The sequence below is a fragment of the Gavialis gangeticus genome, unplaced genomic scaffold, assembly GCF_001723915.1.
Source record: "Gavialis gangeticus isolate Ggan-Ray unplaced genomic scaffold, GavGan_comp1, whole genome shotgun sequence".
NCBI classification, from domain to species: domain Eukaryota; kingdom Metazoa; phylum Chordata; order Crocodylia; family Gavialidae; genus Gavialis; species Gavialis gangeticus.
In genome coordinates, this window is record NW_017729034.1 from 51,560,306 (window position 1) to 51,577,745 (window position 17,440).

General features: G+C 45.4%; 1 protein-coding gene across 2 annotated transcripts in view; it reads right to left on the bottom strand.

The window, feature by feature from the left end:
• Window positions 1-17,131, bottom strand: part of GGPS1 (geranylgeranyl diphosphate synthase 1) — a 21,625-nt gene extending 4,494 nt beyond the window's left edge. Inside the window, exons 1-3 of one of the 2 annotated variants that reach the window (XM_019527474.1) lie at window positions 16,923-17,131; window positions 14,556-14,654; window positions 3,689-3,759 (exon numbers count right to left, since the gene is read on the bottom strand). In XM_019527474.1, the coding sequence (XP_019383019.1) occupies window positions 3,689-3,759; window positions 14,556-14,625 (141 nt within the window). In that variant the 5' untranslated portion in view covers window positions 14,626-14,654; window positions 16,923-17,131. Of the gene's footprint in view, window positions 1-3,688; window positions 3,760-14,555; window positions 14,655-16,922 lie in introns of those variants that run through there. The other variant, XM_019527475.1, reaches the window with a different exon arrangement.
• Between the last annotated feature and the right edge of the window lie 309 nt (window positions 17,132-17,440).

Sequence of the window (17,440 nt, forward strand, 5' to 3'; positions counted from 1 at the left end):
AAAAGGAGCGAGATTGGGCTGCCTATCACAATGCCCTAATAAAATCAGAGCCATGTCGTTTCCCACCTCCTCTCCCCCTGTTTTGATTTTCAAGTCCCATAGGGGGGGCTTAGCACCCCTGAGCTCCCCCATAATTCAAACCCCGACATTATGTAAACATCTTGAAATGACATCACTGGTCATCTTTAATTACAAAGAGTCTCTTACTGTGCTATTTACCACATGGGCTATTAGAAGTCCAGCAAAAACATTTCATGCTTGTAAGGCGTCATGAACTTCTTGCACTCCCTGCACAATTCTACTGTTCTGCATTTTAACTGTCAACTTATTTTCCTTTTGCCTTTTCAGTTTCACTCATCTGCTATATAAGCTTCAGACAGTTCAACCAAAAAGCCTGATTAAGATTGTCAAGAAGTCATTAATGATTGACATAACCATTTAATTCAGCGAGATATTTTAAAAATCTAGGTCATCTCCCTTGATTACTGAAATGAAATGCTATTCAAACAGACTACAAACTAGTTCAAAACAAAGTAAAGAAGCAGAGAAAAAGGAAAAAAGGTACATGCCAGAGTGATACGGTTCAGTCAGAGAAACTAATTTAGACAGTATGAGTGGTAGAGGAGGCACTTTTGTGAGTTTGTGAACCACAGGGTATAAAGCAGGGGTATCAAACATTCAGCCCATGGGCTGAAGCTGACCTGCAGGTCTTGGACAGACCCTACATGCCAGACCCAGTGTCATGGGTACTGCATGCAGCACTGGTGCGGGGTAGAGAAAGTTGGTTCAGACATGCACTGCCTGTAGCACCCACACCAGACTGGCTGAGTGATGCCTCCAGGCCAGTCTGGATTGGGACCATGCACTGGAGCCAGGGTGCAGGGCTGCTCCAGCAGGGCACCACATACCCCATGCCACATGCTGTGAACACTATCCCATTCTGGGGCTTACTCTGCATGTGGCACAGAGGGTTGACATGGGGTGCAAGCTGCACATAGTATCTTGCTGGCCTGACCCTGCATGCTGGCTCCAGCATGAATGGATGTCCTGAGTTCTGACCCTTGCAGTCAATGTGCAGGGCCAAGCCAGCAGGATGCTACATGCTGCCCACACCCCAGATCTGCAGCATAGAGGGCCCAGATGGGACAACTATGACACCCCGGGTACAGAGGAAGTGGTTTGTAACACAAGCTAGAACAACACCACAGAGGTTTGTGTGTCTGGTTTTGATTTAAAGTGGAACAGATTTCAACTGGATCTTGACAAGAACATGTAGCCAGGAAAACCAGACAGATTTGGTAGATATAATATTTTCATACCTCAGAAACAAAAGACAATTTTTTCAAAGTCTGGAGTCAGACACCTAGTGTCTGGGGAAATTCCTAGAGAAAAGATATGGCAGTGGTTTGTAAAGAGGGTAGATGAAAAAGCACACTCACAGATTAATTTTAGTACACAAGCAGTAGTGACAAAGTCACTGTAAGATGATTTTGAGACATGAGATGCAAGTGAAGAAGGCATCACGAAACAAGCATGATGCTTAAGCCACGTACAGAAAATGAAAGGAACTGAAATGTTTAATGCTTATTTTTTCCAGGAGAAATGACAGATATTCAGCTGCCTGGTAAAGGAACCTGAAACAAAGCCAACTTACTTTAGCAGGACATGTAATTTGATTATCATCAGTGACTCAGAAGCAACAGAAATAGCTAGTCACATTAGTCTGAAGTCCAGCAGAAGTCAGAAGTGTATAGCATGAGCTACAGCACAACATCTGATGAAGTGAGCTTAGGCTGATGAAAGTTCATGCTATACATTTCTAATTTAGTTAGCCTGTAAGTACATATCTACCGTGGCTTCTGACTTAACAGTGATAGCCACGTAATGGTAAAAATCTCAGAAGATGATAGATTGCAGTGATTGAGAAGTTAGCACCATGGGACACCCTACAGGAAAAAAGGAAGGGAAGATGTGCACTATAGACTAACCAAAGTAGAATATGATACACAGGTTCGCACACACCTTTTCCCCACAAGCTCACATCATCAGCTGATCTATAAGAGGTGCAAGTCTAACCTGCCTTCTGCTCAACTTCAGACTAACATGGCTAACTACCTCTCATCTTACAGAAGCTAGAGAGATGCTTAATAGGAAGACCAGAATGCTGCAGACAACCCTATCTTCCAAGGCTTTCTGCTATTGTGGGATTTCAACTGAAGTACAGTAGTTGCTCCACAGTGAATTGGAAAACTATCATCTTATTCCAAGCAGTATTTTCAAACCTACTTTGACTTCAAAACCCAGAAGCGATTGCCTGAAAATTCTACACGTTGCGCCACGGCACTAAATCCCTGAAAAATTTGGGACAAATTGCCCAGGGAAACATGATATACCCGAAACACATTGTTCTGTTTTTCTTAATTGCTGCCGAATCAGAAATCAGATTTGAAACTGAAGTGTACTCACTAAGGAATGTGAGATACATATATGCTATTCATATTATGTAGGTATTAGGGCAACATTTTAGGATATTATCAAAATGAAGTCATGCACAAGTTTGCATGTTGTGCATGAAATTATCGTTTGGAGGTTAATGCATGCTTTTCAAAACACCGCCCCTACATAGCTGCTTATGAAGGGTGGACAGAAGCAGCTGACAGGGATTGAAAGAGTTAACAGGGGCCCAGAATGAGCAAATAAGGTGAAGTCAGATAGACAAGTAACGGAGACTAGAAGGAAAGGCTGCCCAGGAAAGAATCTAGCAAAAATGCAGCTTGCATAACTTAACTGAAACCCTTTTACTGTCTGGGGTGCCTGTGGGACAACCATTAAACAAGCTGAATGTTCAAAAAACAGATGTTCTCAGGACCAAGACAGCCTCTGTAAAATCTGAATGCAAGTTGAGAATTGTTCAACCCTAACACCTTATTCTTTAAAAGCAGTGTTTCCTCAAATTGTAGGGCATGCCCCCTAGGTTGTGCTAGAAAAAAGTTTTGGTGGAGGGAGTGACCAAAAGCAAAACAGTATCCAACAAATCCACTGTCCATGACTCTGTAAATCATATACAGGTACACATGTTAAAAAGTGCTGAGTAAAGTTTGGTGGCTAAAATGTACAAGTGGCTGATTTTACTGCAGTGGGACATAAACTCCAAAAGTTTGGCAAATGCTGCTTTAAAGGATATTGCTGCAAGACAGACAGAAAAATGAGCAAGTAGTCACTGAGAACTTCATACAGCTGCTGGCTTGCTATTTCTACAAAGAATAATCAAACAATAACTGGTATTTTAATCCATCCTGCTTGTGATATTTAGACACTTAGCTAGTTTCTCAGACAAAAAGGGAGGATCTACATGAATTCACTAGAAGTATGACAGCAAGAGCTTCTTAACTGCAATTTTGAAAAAAAAATATACTTTGTCATAATGTATTTTTATTTACTTCAAACTATTTTGAGCAAGAACAAACAGATTTTCTCCTTTGTGAATTCCAAATTCAAGATCTCAAGTCCTAAAAAAACGTTTTTCAGTAACCTTGCTTGTTAGCACCTTTAATACTGAAATGCAAGAGTCAGAAATACCTTTCAGTCTATCCAAATTAACTGTTTTTTTAATTTAACACTCCAAAAAGTAACAAACAAAACACCACCCCAGAAAAATCTAAACAACTTTAAAAAAGAAAACTAATACCTGTATTTTGTCTTCTGGAACATTCAGCCAGTGATTAAAGGCCTGTGACAGTTTGGTTCTCACTTGCTTACCTACAGTAAAAGAAATATTGAAGGAATTTTTAAGACTAAAAGTGAATTATTGAAATCCCAATTGTTCATCTATCTTTAAGCATTACTATAAGAGCCAGTTAACAAATCTATCACTAAGATGTTCCTAACTTCCCTGAGATTTTATTTAAAGGGCTAGTTAAGCAGCACTAATGCTATGGGAAACAGGAAAAAGTGCATTTCTACAATAAAAGCAAGTAGGTAGTACAGAGAGGATTAGATAAGGTGATCAAGGGTATGGAGCAGTGGACACATCAGGAGAGAGAGGACTCTTCAGTATGGAAAATAGAGAAGGGGGTATAACATGTGTATAAAATCATGAAGGTTGTGAACAAATTGAACAGGGAACTGTTATTCACCAAGTCCCAGAAAACTAGAAACAAGCCACTAAAATTAGCAGGAAGCTGGGTTTAAAACTAACATAAAATATTTTTTATGTAGCGCTTGGTTAATCTGTAGAACTCATTACCGCTGGAGGCTGCAGAGGCAGACAAGTACAGCTAGGTTCAGCAAGGGACTAGGCAAATTCCAGACAAAAGATCTGTGGCACATTGCCACTGTCTGGTCTTGTAGTTTCTGCTTCAGAATCTTATCCTTTCCTGCTTCTAGTGGGAACTAAGAATTACGAATTTCTCTCTAAATTAGGGGCAAACATATGGCTAATGGTCTAAATCCAGCCAGCTGGGCTAATGGCAGGCCACCAGAAATTGGAGGGCAAGGCCTGCCACAAAATTCAGGGTACTTGGACTCTGGTAGATGTGGCAATTGGTATCAGGAAGTCAAGTGAGGGCTGATACAGCTCTGGTTGCTTCGCGCATTGCCATGGGCCTGGTTTGTTGCCCCCACTATACTGGAGCCACTGCTGCTCAGCGCCAGAGCTAGAGCTACCGCTGTGGCATGGGGCATATGGTGTCACCAGCAGCTTCAGCTCTGGCAATGGGCATGCAGTAGGGGCTATGCTGAATGCTAGAGCTGCTGCTATGTACAGCAGGGCTGGATCCAGCTTGGAAGAAGCCAGAGGATTCTTGTGGGCCAGATCTGGCCTGAGGTGCAAGACAAGTTTGATACCCCTGCTCTTAACCAATGATGGTGGATGTCAGGGAGAATATGACAGGTGACAGACCACTCCAGCTATACCCTGTTCAACTGTCTCCCTCTAAAGCAGGGGTGGGCAAAATGCAGCCCGGGGGCCAGATGCAGCCTGCCAGGCCATTCTATCTGGCCCGCGGGGCCCCTAAAAAAAATTTAGAAAATGAATATTTATATGCCCCTGGCTCCCTATCATGCAGCCCTTGATGCCTTGCCAAAACTCAGTAAGCGGCCCTCCACCCAAAATAATTGCCAGCCCCTGCTCTAAAGCATCCATTCCTGCCACTGTTGGAAAAAGGATACTAGGCTAGATGGACCACTGGTCTGACCCTGTATGGTACTACTTATGTTATCTCGTTCATTTGTCAGTGACTTCCACGCCAAACATTTCACTATATCTAGAAACAACACTATCCAGTTTCATAGTAGTTAGGGGTCAGAAGGGACATAAATCATCTAGTCTGACCCCCCGCCACTGGCCAGAGCACACACTGGGATCACATGACTCCAGACAGGTGTTTATCCAACCTCTTTTTGAATTTACCCAAGGTAGGAATGAGGACCACTTCCCGAGGAAGTTGGTTCCAGATCCTAGCCACAGTGAAATAGTGCCTCCTAATCTCCAACCTGAACCTATTCTCCAGCAGCTTCTGGCCATTGTTCCTTGTCACCGCAGGTGCTGCTGGGGTGAATAGGACCCTTCTTATTTGCTGCTGATCTCCCCTAACAAGTTTGTAGGCAGCCACCACATCCCCCCTCAGCCTGTTTGCTGAGGCTGAACAGGCTCAGGTCCCTCAGCGTCTCCTAACAGGGCCTGCCCTGTTGCCCTCCAACCAAGCGAATGGCCCTCCTCTGAACTGTCTCAAGGCAGGCCACATTCTTCTTAAAGTGCAGTGCCCAGAACTGGATGCAGTACTCCAATTGAGGCTGGAAAAATGTCACGTAGAGTGAGAGTATCACCTCTCCGGACCGGTTTGAGATGCATCTCTGCATGCACAACAAGGTGCGGTTGGCTTTGCTGGCTGTGGTCTGGCATCGGCAGCTCGTGTTCATCTTGGAATCAAGGACTCCAAGACCCCTTTCCGCCTCTGTGCTCACAAGGGGGGAGCTCCCCAGTTTGTATGTATGCTGTGGATTCCTTCTCGCCAGATGCAGCACCCTGCATTCATTTACATTGAACCCCATCCTGTTACCATCCGCCCACTTCTGTAGTCTGTCTAAATCTAATTGCAGCCTCTCTTTTCCTTCAAGCGTGCCTACCTCTCCCCACATCTTGGTGTCATGGGCAAACTTGAACAATGTGTTTTCCACCCCCTCGTCCAAGTCGCTGATGAAGATGCTGAACAGCGTAGGCCCCAGAACCGAGCCCTGGGAGACCCCACTATTCACATCCCGCCAGGTCAAGTACAACCTGTCCACCACCACTCACCAGTTACAGCATGCTAGATATACAGTTTTGCCAATTTAATTAATTGCTTATCACTGTGGATTAGGATCGGAATTTAAGTTAGTAGCTGCTAAATCTGTGCGCCATCCACAGAAAGATGGCTGACAAACTGAAATTCAGCATAAGGACTTCAGGCGTATCCAGATGAGTGGGAACATTTGTTTCCCTGGGGACAAATAGCAGCGGCACACCTTATTTAGACCTTGTGGTACTGCAACTTGTCTCCAGGGAATGCCCATGCCACATGGCAGGTTACCTCAGGTGGGGTAGGGGAGGCTGGGGCCAGCATAATTGCTTCAAGTAAAAAGCAGGGCGCTGCCTCAGCAGCCTTACCTGGGTTCCTCAGGGAGGTACAGCTGCAGCACTCCTGCAGCAGAGAGCCTGGTTGTCAGGGATTGTGGTGGCCGGCCGGGCTCTGGTTTTGGCCAGCATGTTAGCTGCCACTACGTTAGCTGCCTTGCTTTTTTTCTGTGTGGGTTTTTTTTGACCATGGGATCTCCTGGGGTCAAAAAACCCTCCTGCACTGTAATGTACTGGGGAATGCCTGCATGTGAGGTGTGTGGCACTGCAGATGGGTCTGCAGTGCCACATACTGCATGTCCCCGCTTGTCTAGATGCCCCTTTGGGGGTATGTAACAAACTAAAAAACGTTTCAGTTGGTCTTAAATGAACAGATGATTAGTAAATAAGAAGATCTATAACAGGTGAAAGATCAAACTTCTCTTTTAGATGAACCAAGCCAATCAAGAATTCCAACTATGCGTTTTAGATTAAAGCAAGTCACTGAATATAAATTAGTTTGATGCAAAGGATTATGCATATGTCTACAAGTCATATGCTTTAAATATCTATTTTAATGAATAAAAGTTTACATGATATGCTAATGATTTGAGGAAAATTTAATGTTGTTCCCAGGAATTAAGGATAATCTGTTCATTAGCCACCCACTACAGCAATTTATGGAGAATACAATGACCTTCTGACAGGAACACACTGACATTTTAGATCATGATTACCTACTTGCATAAGACAATGTGTCAATCGTGTTTAACTCAAACCTCTGAATATACAATACTCCCTGAAGCTCCTGTGAAAGCACCACTTGATAAACCCTAAAGTTGAACCTCTCACATGATGACTGGTTATCAACTTTTTCTAAGTGTGCTACTTGACAAGTATTAGAATAAAAAAAAGGGACAACTGAAAGATGGTCAGCTTCACCAAGTGACCAGATTTGTTTTAGGTATGACCACCCATTCTTGGACAACCTAGGAGCGGCGGGAAGTTTGACTGTTTCCTTAGGTTTTATGAAGTTTCTTTTCTGCTACTGTGTAAAAAAAACTACATGTAAGAAAGAACCCAAACACAGGGCTCTGGGAGTTTTGGTATGATGGTGAAAAGTCCCTTGAATGCTTCTGACAGGTCAGACACTAATTTCTTAAAGCCCAAGATACTTGAAAACAGCTGAAGCTCATTTCCTCCAACAGATGAGAGGGAAGGATGAAGTTTACTATCCCAACTAACCTGCCAAGCCAGCTCCTGCATACTGTAGAGTGGAAGTGCAGCCAATACCTGCTCTTCTCCCAGCCTGACTGCTTCAGTTCTCCAATTCCTCAGAGGAGTTGGTTTTCACACTTTTATCAACCTACCCTAGGTTTTATCAACATTGGAGGGGACTGTAGTAGGTTGTCACTGAACTTTTCAAATAGGGACCAGACATTTCAATAGTAACAAATAATGCGTCCTTTGTTTAAGAAGTTAGATTTAGCAAAATAATTAAAAAGCTATTATTGGGCATATTTATATAGTTTTAATACAATAAAAAAAAACTTCCTTGTTATTTTAAAATTCTAATTTCCATATGAAAGCATCTTGGCTCAAGTTGCAAACCTGCTCCCCCCAAAGAAAAAAAAGTAAGCATCATTAACCATTTCTACCATTTTCTTAAGTAATACAAACAAACAATATATTTAAATTGATATAATCACTTAAACTTTTATAGCTATATAGTGTCCCTATCTAGTAGAAATGCCAACTTAGATGCGTTAGGGGTGCATTTAATTATATAGAAACAAGTTGTAATGTTTGCAATAAATGAGATTGAACCTCTCTAGGAAAAACAACTTCATGTAAGGCTTGTAAAATGAGATTAATATATAATAAAAAGAAATCAATATTTTAAAATTGTTCTAACCAGGGCAATGACATGGTAGCATTCGAGACAGTGCAACCAACTGGGAACATTATTAAAAAACAAACAAACAAAATGTATCAAGTGGGCAAATTAAAATATTGAAGTGATTCTCCACAATAAATAAAGGATTGGCTTGCACTACAGTAGAAGATGCACATTTTCAAATGCTAATGTAACTTTCAAACAGTTGCTCAAGTTATATTCAGGAGATTCCAATTATAGCAAGCTTAGTACCTGCGATAGGCAATTAAAAAAAAAAAAAAGAGAGACCTCCCACAAGCAAGCACAGTGTTTTAAATGTTTGAGTTTCCTAATGAAAAGTTTTCTAAAAAGAAGCTTATTTCTTAGTAGATTTTCTTGAAGCAAATTACACAAAAAGCACCTGCTGAAAAAGCAACACCAAGCCTGCAGTTTAAAGAAATTCAGTATAACCTGTAGCTTGTACAATTACTGAGAAGTGTGGTGGCATTTTGATACTTCTGTGGGAAGGACTACTCAAAAGGGAACATTGCACCCAAGTGGAATTTTTACTGCAGTGCTGCAGGACACATTGTATCACTCAACTAACAGCAACACTGCATACTGGAATATACAGACAGAACATCTGCTTCAAATGTCCAAGAAAGCTATTTCTGGCAAGTGTAAACTTATTCTCTAAAGCACATGTGATCAGATCGCTCCATGCTAAACAGAAATTGTGGCATCATTGTGCAGTACAAAAAAGAACCTACCAGCTTCAAAAAACAAAACAAAAAAAAAATCCCTTTTCCCTTGTGTTCAAGGCAATTAACTAAATTGATATAATGTAAAAATATCTGGTGTTTTAAAATACTTATGGACAATTACTTGAGTTGTTATGAATGGTCTACCATAACTAGCAAGGATAATGAATACAGTTGACTGGGCTCCCAAACTCAGCGATGTCCCATTAACTGTAATGCAGGGGTGTCAAACTCATTCAGCCCCATGGGTCAGATGAGTGTTGTTGGGCTTGTCTGCAGACTGGTTCAGGACTGACTCCTTGTGCAGCATGCAATGCCAGAAGGCCCAGGGCACGGGCTGTATATGCAGCACCCTGCCAAACCAGCCCTGAAAGCTAGAACAGGCCTCTGGCTGTTCATGTGCTGGAGCCAGTGCACAGGGCTGGTCCAGCATGTCTAGGGTGTGGGCTGCATACACTGCTACCTCATGCTGTGTGCAGCGCCAGTGTCAGACCGTGGTGCAGGACAGACCAGCTGTAGACACTACAACATGTAGCACAGGGGGCCAGCATAGGGTGTGCATGGCATATAATAACCTGCCAGGTTGGCCCTGCATGCTGGTTCTGCCCAAAATGGGCTGGCCCTGGAGCCACCATGCAGAGCCAGTTCAGCAAGTGTGTTGCATGCAGCAACACCCCCTATGACAGGCCCCTGTGTGCATACAGTGTGTGCTGCACTGGGTCCAACCCTGTGCTTCATGCAATGCATGGGGTCAGGGTTGGTGCAAAGCCGATGGGGCTAGATGATACAGCTCAGTGGGCCAGAATTAGCCTTCAGGACATGTCTGCTATAATGCATATTAAGAAAGAAAATTCTTCAAATAGAATAAGCAAAACAATAATTGCAAGTAACATCTGTGTGCACAGAGTACCAAACAGTCCACAAACTGGCTTGGCCAGACACTAGGCCAACAGTTCTCTACCTCAACTGCCCCAAGTAAGGCAATATATATGTAGTATTAAGAGAGAACATAAAAGGAAATGACAAAGTAGTTCTTTTGGGGAAGAACCCAAGAATTAACGACTATTTTAGAAAGGGGGAAAAAAACCCCAACCCCCCTGCCTGAAAGTAAGATAATATGAGACAGGATCAGTAAAGACAGACTTACAGGAAGAAAGAGGCAGGATCCAGTGACAGGGAAATTAATTTGAGCTTTGCTGGGCATAGTGCTTCTGATAATGTATAAGACAGGGCTGCTGGGGAGTGTGACTTATAAGACAACAAGCCAGGGACTAGCAACAGAGAATTTATCAGAGCTAGTATTTGGAAGTGATCCTGCACCTTGGAGTATTTATGATAGTTCCGAGATTATTATTTTTTTAATTGCTAAAGGGTTTAGCTGCACATCACTAAGAACGTACCAAATTACTCTGCTTCAGCATCTCCTCTGTTGTCCCCAGAGTAGCTGTTTTTAGACTACAAAATTTAAAAAGTGAATTTGATTGGGAAATTGCAGGACCAGAAATCATCCACAGACTGGACAGTATCTCAACTTGTAAGATGTTGGTGTGTCAGGGGTGACTGGCAGGTGGAGCTGTGAGGGGCCTGATCCTTGTTGTGGCAACACAGCCACAGTCCCTTCCTGATCTGCCCCAAGGCGTGCGTGCCAAGCAAAATGCCTTTGCGTGTCACATTCTGGCACCCATGCCAGTGGTTGCCTACCCTGGTTTAAACTGAGACTATGGCTTTTGATCCCTGTTGCCTGGATTAGCTTTTATAAGCCCCATGTTCCCTAATGAGAAAACAAAGCAGTTTTACCACCCACTTCAACCTTCTCTGTAATGCCCCTTGCTTTTTTTCCCCTCCCCTTTCCCTCCCCTTTGCATTCTAACCCCTTTCTACTAAGCGGCAATGCTTCCTGTATGCAGCAATGCTTCCTGCAGTCCCTTCACAACTCCTGATGAAGTAAGCCCTCTGCTTACGAAAGCTTACGCTATAAATCTCTGATTTAGTCAGTCTATAAAAGGTGCAAATCGGCAAATCTTGCAATTGGCTAACTTATCTTCACCATCACACTGATGCTTATAAAAAGATGCCAATTAATTGTTTCGGAGTCTTGTCTGTCCTTAGGTCACTGAACATCCCTGTCACTTGTAGGTGTGCCGCTCAACTTGCTGGCACTTGACCCTCAAGACTTAGATCTTGAAAACTTTCTGACTAACTGACACCATGCAAATTTTTTGTTTAGGATGAATCAGATAAATCTTCAATTAACTCCTGAAAGAGTTAAGGAACACTGACTAAAGGTCACTGTGTCTTAACGTCTACACTGCCTGAGGATTGTTCTGATACTACCCATAACAAAATGAAGAAGAGTATGCAGTCCCAAAAGATGGCTAAGAAGAAAAAAAAGAAAGAGCTTAGATCAAGAATGAAGAGACATCTCAATGTCTTGCCTCAAATGGCAGTAGAATCAGAAGTAAAATGGCAACTGGACTGTAATGACAGCATACAAGATTTTTCCACACTTAAAAGATTGAAACACAAAAGTTCTTCCAAGTGGGCCTCTGTAGAAACTGTTATTCTGTCCAGCCCTCATTTTCAGTAAGAAGCCCTGTTATCTGGCACCAGTGGGGAATGAGGTGTGCCAATAACCTAAAAATGCCGCTTACCTGAGGCACAGGGTTTTCTGGCTGGACATGGAGCAGAGAGGGGGGAGAGTGGTGGCAGCCACACGCACAGTGGCACCAGTGCAAGGGGGTAGGTGGTGGTGGCAGCTGCCGCCGCAGGCAAGCCCCCCCCCCACAATTCCAGTTAATAGAAATGCTGGTTAGTAAAATGCCAGATGCTGTCATAGCTTTACTGTACCTATAAGTTTTGGTATTTGACTTTTGGCTCTGATTTTTCCATGATAAAAAAAACCCACTCTGTCCTTTTTGCTCACCAGGATGCAGGTCCAGACCCCTCACTCCCCAGCCACAGCCTCCCCCCTGCCCTGCCAGCACCCCTCACTCCCCAGCCACAGACCCCCATCCCCCAGCTGCTAGGGTTACAGGGCCAGGGACCCAGATCTGCAGCCCCCTGCAGCAATGCCTGACCCCCTGCTGCCACCTGTGCGAAGCAGTGGCTGCTATAGCAGAGCAGTGTGTGGAGCCCAGGTTCCTCCTCCTCTGTGAGTGGCACAGCTCGAACAAAGCCTGCGTGGGGGCGAGTGTGGATTGCCCGCTGCAGGCTCAGGGCCTGCCCTGCTGCACCCCCACCCTGGGCCTCCATGATCCAGGGGAAACCCAGCATGGCAGGGCAGAGCAGGCCAGGCAGGGAAGCTTGCTACTGCAAACTCTGCACCACTGTGGCGAGGCCCCTCCTGCCCACCTAGCAGCAGAGAGGGGCACAATTTTGTGCCACTGCCCCCATTGCTGCTGGGTGGGCAGGGGGAGCTTTGCCAGGGTGGTGTGGGGCTTTCAGCAGCAAGGAGCTTCCCCGCCCAGCCCTGCTCTGTTCTACTCTGCCACACTGGGTCCCACCTGCTGGGTTGCAGGCCCCTGGGGACAGGGCAGCAGGGTAGGCAGCCCGCACCGACCCCTCCACACGCACAGATCTGGGGGCCTGTGCCCTCCATGCCCTTCCCAGGTGTGCATGTAGCGGTGGGGAGCCAGTCAGCCCCACAGCCAGACGAGTCACCCAGGTTCTGTCCTGCTCCCTGCCCGGGCCTGTGGCTGTGCATTTGGGCCCCAGGCCTCAAGCCCCACACACTGCCCAACTGGGTAGTAGCTCCAGCCCCAGTCTTGCCCAACTCCCTCCCCATGGGGGCCTCAATTCCTGCCCCACCTCCACAGACTCGCCTTCATGGAGCTGTTTTCCAGCTGCCTGGTGGCCACATGCATGTGCGAGTGTGCACATGGCGCCCCATGCCTCACTGCCCTACTCCTGTTCCCTCCAGCCCCTTACAGGCCGCAACTTTGCCAGCTTGGCAGGAAGCTCTTTTCAAAAGTGGAAAATCTGCATTTTTTTCTGTTTTTCCATGGGAGGTGGAAAACTCAATCCCTAGTGATTAGTCACCATTTTGTTTGTCTGCATTTTCTTGTTTTACACTGTTCTGCACAGTGCCAAACCCACCAGAATTCCTTACCTGTATAAACAAAGCTATGTACAATGGTATTTATTTGTGCCATTTTTCCCCCAGAGATTGGCTTTATTCTTCATGAACTACTACCATGTCTCAGAGGAATGCTTCCTATGAATATGCTATCATCTAGCCTGAAGCTGACACACAAGCCTTGGCTGACCCTCTGGAAAGAGCAGGCGAGCCAAGTGCAGCTGAATTAGACCACAAAAAATATTCTTGTGCATGACTAAGCAACTCTAGTTGAAAAGAGCAATAGAGAGAGATCGAAAGTTGCAGCAGAAGATACAGGTCAAGCTCAGAACAGATTATTTCTTTTCAAGAGCTAGACCAGATCTTCAGTGCTTGCCCTTCCTTTCACCAGAGATGTATTAGATATCAATAGTCTCCTTTGAATGCAGTATTGAGGGAGAGGAAGAACATTTGCATTAACTGGACAGATCAAAAAGACAAGGTACCAGCCCAAAAAATGCTATGCACAGGAAGGTTATGAAACAGAAAATCCATCAGCTTTCAATTAAAGAAAATAATCTACTCAGAACTCAATACAACTCGAGACTGGATGGGCTTGTAAAATTATGTGAATTGATGTGAATTTAAGTCTATAATAACAAGTTTGTTAAACAGAACAGAACAGCAACAAAAAGACTTTTTTTGATTTGGAGCAGGTCCAAGGAGGTGATCCTCCCCCTCTATGCGGCACTGGTCAGGCCGCAGCTGGAGCACTGCGTCCAGTTCTGGGCGCCGCACTTTAAGAGGGATGTGGACAGCATCGAGAGGGTCCAGAGGAGGCCACTCGTATGATCAAGGGACAGCAGGGTAGGTCCTATGAGGAAAGGTTGCGGGACCTGAACCTGTTCAGCCTTCAAAAGAGAAGGCTGAGGGGGAATCTTGTGGCCTGTTATAAACTGGTTAGGGGGAATCAGCAGGTGCTGGGGGAGTCCATGTTCCCCTGAGCGCTGCAAGGAGTGACCAGGAACAACGGTCACAAGCTGGCGGAGGGAAGGTTTAAGTTGGACATCAGGAGGCGCTACTTCATGGTCAGGGTGGCTGGGGTCTGGAACCAGCTTCCAAGTGAGGTGGTGCAGGCTCCTACCCTGGGGGTTTTTAAGAGGAGGTTGGATGACCACCTTTCCTGTACTCTTTCCTGCCATGGCAGGGGGTCGGACTAGATGATCTGCTCAGGTCCCTTCCGACCCTAGAAACTATGAAACTATGACTTGCCTGGTAGTTGAAGTAAGTACTTGTAAGGCTCTAAAAGAAGTCGTTTAGATGTTTGTTCCACCTGCTCCATTTCTGTGTTAAAAAAGACAGTGCTTCACCCTGTTAAAAGGTTAAGAGTTATTGTCACAAATTCAGATTACAGAAATTAAAAAAAAATAAGAGACAAAAAAAATCAAAATGAGAGTCAAATCATTAGCACCTGTTTAGAAAGAAGGAGAAAAGATAAGCAGGCTTCAGATATTCAAACCACATGCAAATGTTCCTTTAAAGGCAGCATTTTCAATTATCACCAGCTTTGCAATACAAAAGACTAATGGCTTTGGCATTATTAATAAAGACATAACTAAGTCTCAAACTTTTTAAAACTGAAACCTACTTCTGAAAAGTCAGTTATTTTAAATTAAGGTTTAATTTTTTATTTGAGTCTGTTTTAGCTTCTGTGACTTTAAAGTACCTACATTATAAATATCTCAGATAACATTAAAAGACAGCAACATGCGTGTCAAGCACCTATTTTCCATCTGGGAATTTTTTCCTGAAGTTTTTCTACTGGCCAAAAGATCAGGGTCCCTTCCCACCCCCTCCTTTTTAAGGGACATTTTTGAAAGAAAAAGGTAAGGTATAGGGACTTGTTGTGCTTTTTGCTTCAGTTTTTATTCTTTTCCATTTCTCTCTTTGTACCATGTCCTGTCTTTTTAGGTTTAGGAGTTTTGCTTTCCCCCCCCCCCTTTCTCTTCTATATCACACTCTCGGATGCGTGTCAGGTTCTCTTGCTGTCATTTCAGACTCAGCTTCCCTGGATAGTTCATTCTAGGACTTGTTTCCCCCCAGTTCACGTCCTCTTCTCCATTTCCAGGCCGTTAGCATTTCTGTGATTTTCAGACTCCTTTCTAGAATTCATTTTCCCTCTTTTTACCTCTAACCTTTGTTGCTGCACTGCAGCTAGAGCAGCTCAAAACTCACCACTTGCTTCTGTCATGGGAAGACTGGACCTGCAGTGGTGGCATGAAGTTCCATGCCACTCCAGCAGCAGTTCTTACCTGCTGGCAGGCACCTTGCAAGAAGCCATTTCCTTTGTCCTAGTAAATGCTGTCTAGTTGCTGCATTACCAGTAAAACAGGATTATTTCTAGACTACATTAAAAAACATCAATACCATATATGTTTTGAGAACAGGCACATCCAGGAGACCAGTTAAAAGAAGTCTATATTGTAGAATAGATTTAAATGCATCTTTAAATGATTTGATAATTGAAAACTGTTTATTGCAACTGTTCTTAAACTACTGTAAGTTAATATCAAAATTAGTAATAAACAACTGGAAGTTAGTTAATATCAAAAGTAGTGTTAACTCTTTAAAAAAAAAAAAAAAAAGAAAGCAAAAAAACCCCAACACAACACAAAACATATGGCAGCAAGTGGGAATGGGACAGAGAAAGAGAGCGTGACACCAGGGCTTGGCAATGTTTTCCAGGCACAAAGGAGGTCTCATGCTTAGGCTAAGCTGTGGAAGAGCATGGGAGAAGTGCCTGCCTCTCCAGTTACATACAACGCAGACAAAGCCAGGACTACCAAAGCCCCCACTCTGCAGAACAGATCCAGTGGTTACCAGCTCGCAGGCCACAGACTGCTGAACCTGGGTGCATATGGTCTTGCACTGCCAAGGTGGAATTTCATAGGACTTCGAGAAATAAGGTACCAATCAAAAACAAGGAAGGCTACCACAATCTTCCCCAAAATAAGGATACACATAGATTTAAAAATAAATAAATAAAAAGCAGAATAAAGATAACATTGGAGAGGTGACCACCGTGCTGGGGCACCCTTTCACAGCCGTTAGGCTACCTGAGCCCCACAAGGCGGGCAAGCTAATGCAAGTGAAATCGTGAGGTTTCAACTGGTGGTTCAGAGCCCAAGAAGCCCCCTGACAACATCCCACTCCAGAAGTACGTGCCTCTTCCTTCTTGGGGCCAGGCTGGCAAGCACTCCCTGCAGCAAGCAACACCACAAGGCTACCAGTCCTTACTCAACGAGTGGGGGTAGGTTGAAGGGCACTTCAGCTTGCTAGCACTTAGCAAAGAGGTCTGACCAGAGCTTCATAAACTTTTCCCCAGGTTGGCCCCATTGATGACATTTCCCCAGCATTGCCCCATTGCCACCCCCCTTTCCCCAGCCTGGCCCCTCACTCCCAACCCACCACCCCACGATGGGGATCTGCTGATATTGCGACCTCATTGGGGGTCACGACCCAGTTTGGGAATCACTGCTTGACGGCGACACAAGCCTGACGAGCGAGACAGCAGGGGCGGGAAAACCGCCATCTATGTCCCAACCGACCCCCCGCCACTAGGCGCCAACCAACACCTACCGCGCGCCCGGCCGCTCCACGCAGAACGAGGCTAGCCCCCAAGTGCTGCCTCGCGTCCGGTGCCGCCGGACTTGAGCGCGAGGAGAGGGGCCAGGCCCCGGCTCCGCGGGGGGCTGAGGAAGAGGGGAAGGGGACCAGGCTCCACCCCCTTCCGCCTTCACCGCAGCCACCGCCGCCACCATCGCCCGTTGAGGGAAAATGCGCCACCAGAGCCGCAGCGCGCAGGCGCAGGAGCGGGGCCCGCCCCCACTTCGAGCGGCGGGGCCGCGCGCGGTGCACCCTGGGCGGTGTAGTCCTTCCGCCGCGGCCCCGGCGCTCAGAGCGGCGGGGGAAGAACCGCGGCTCCCGCGAGCCTCCGCGGCGCCGAGTCGGTGTTTCCATAGAACTGGGGGAAAACTGACGTCAGCCTTTCCGAAGCGGCGGCCAATGGTGGCGGAGGGGAGGCGGGCCCTGGAGGAGCGTGGGCCAATGGGCGGGGCGAGGGGGCGGGGCCCGCTCCGCCCGTCAGGCAGGCAGTT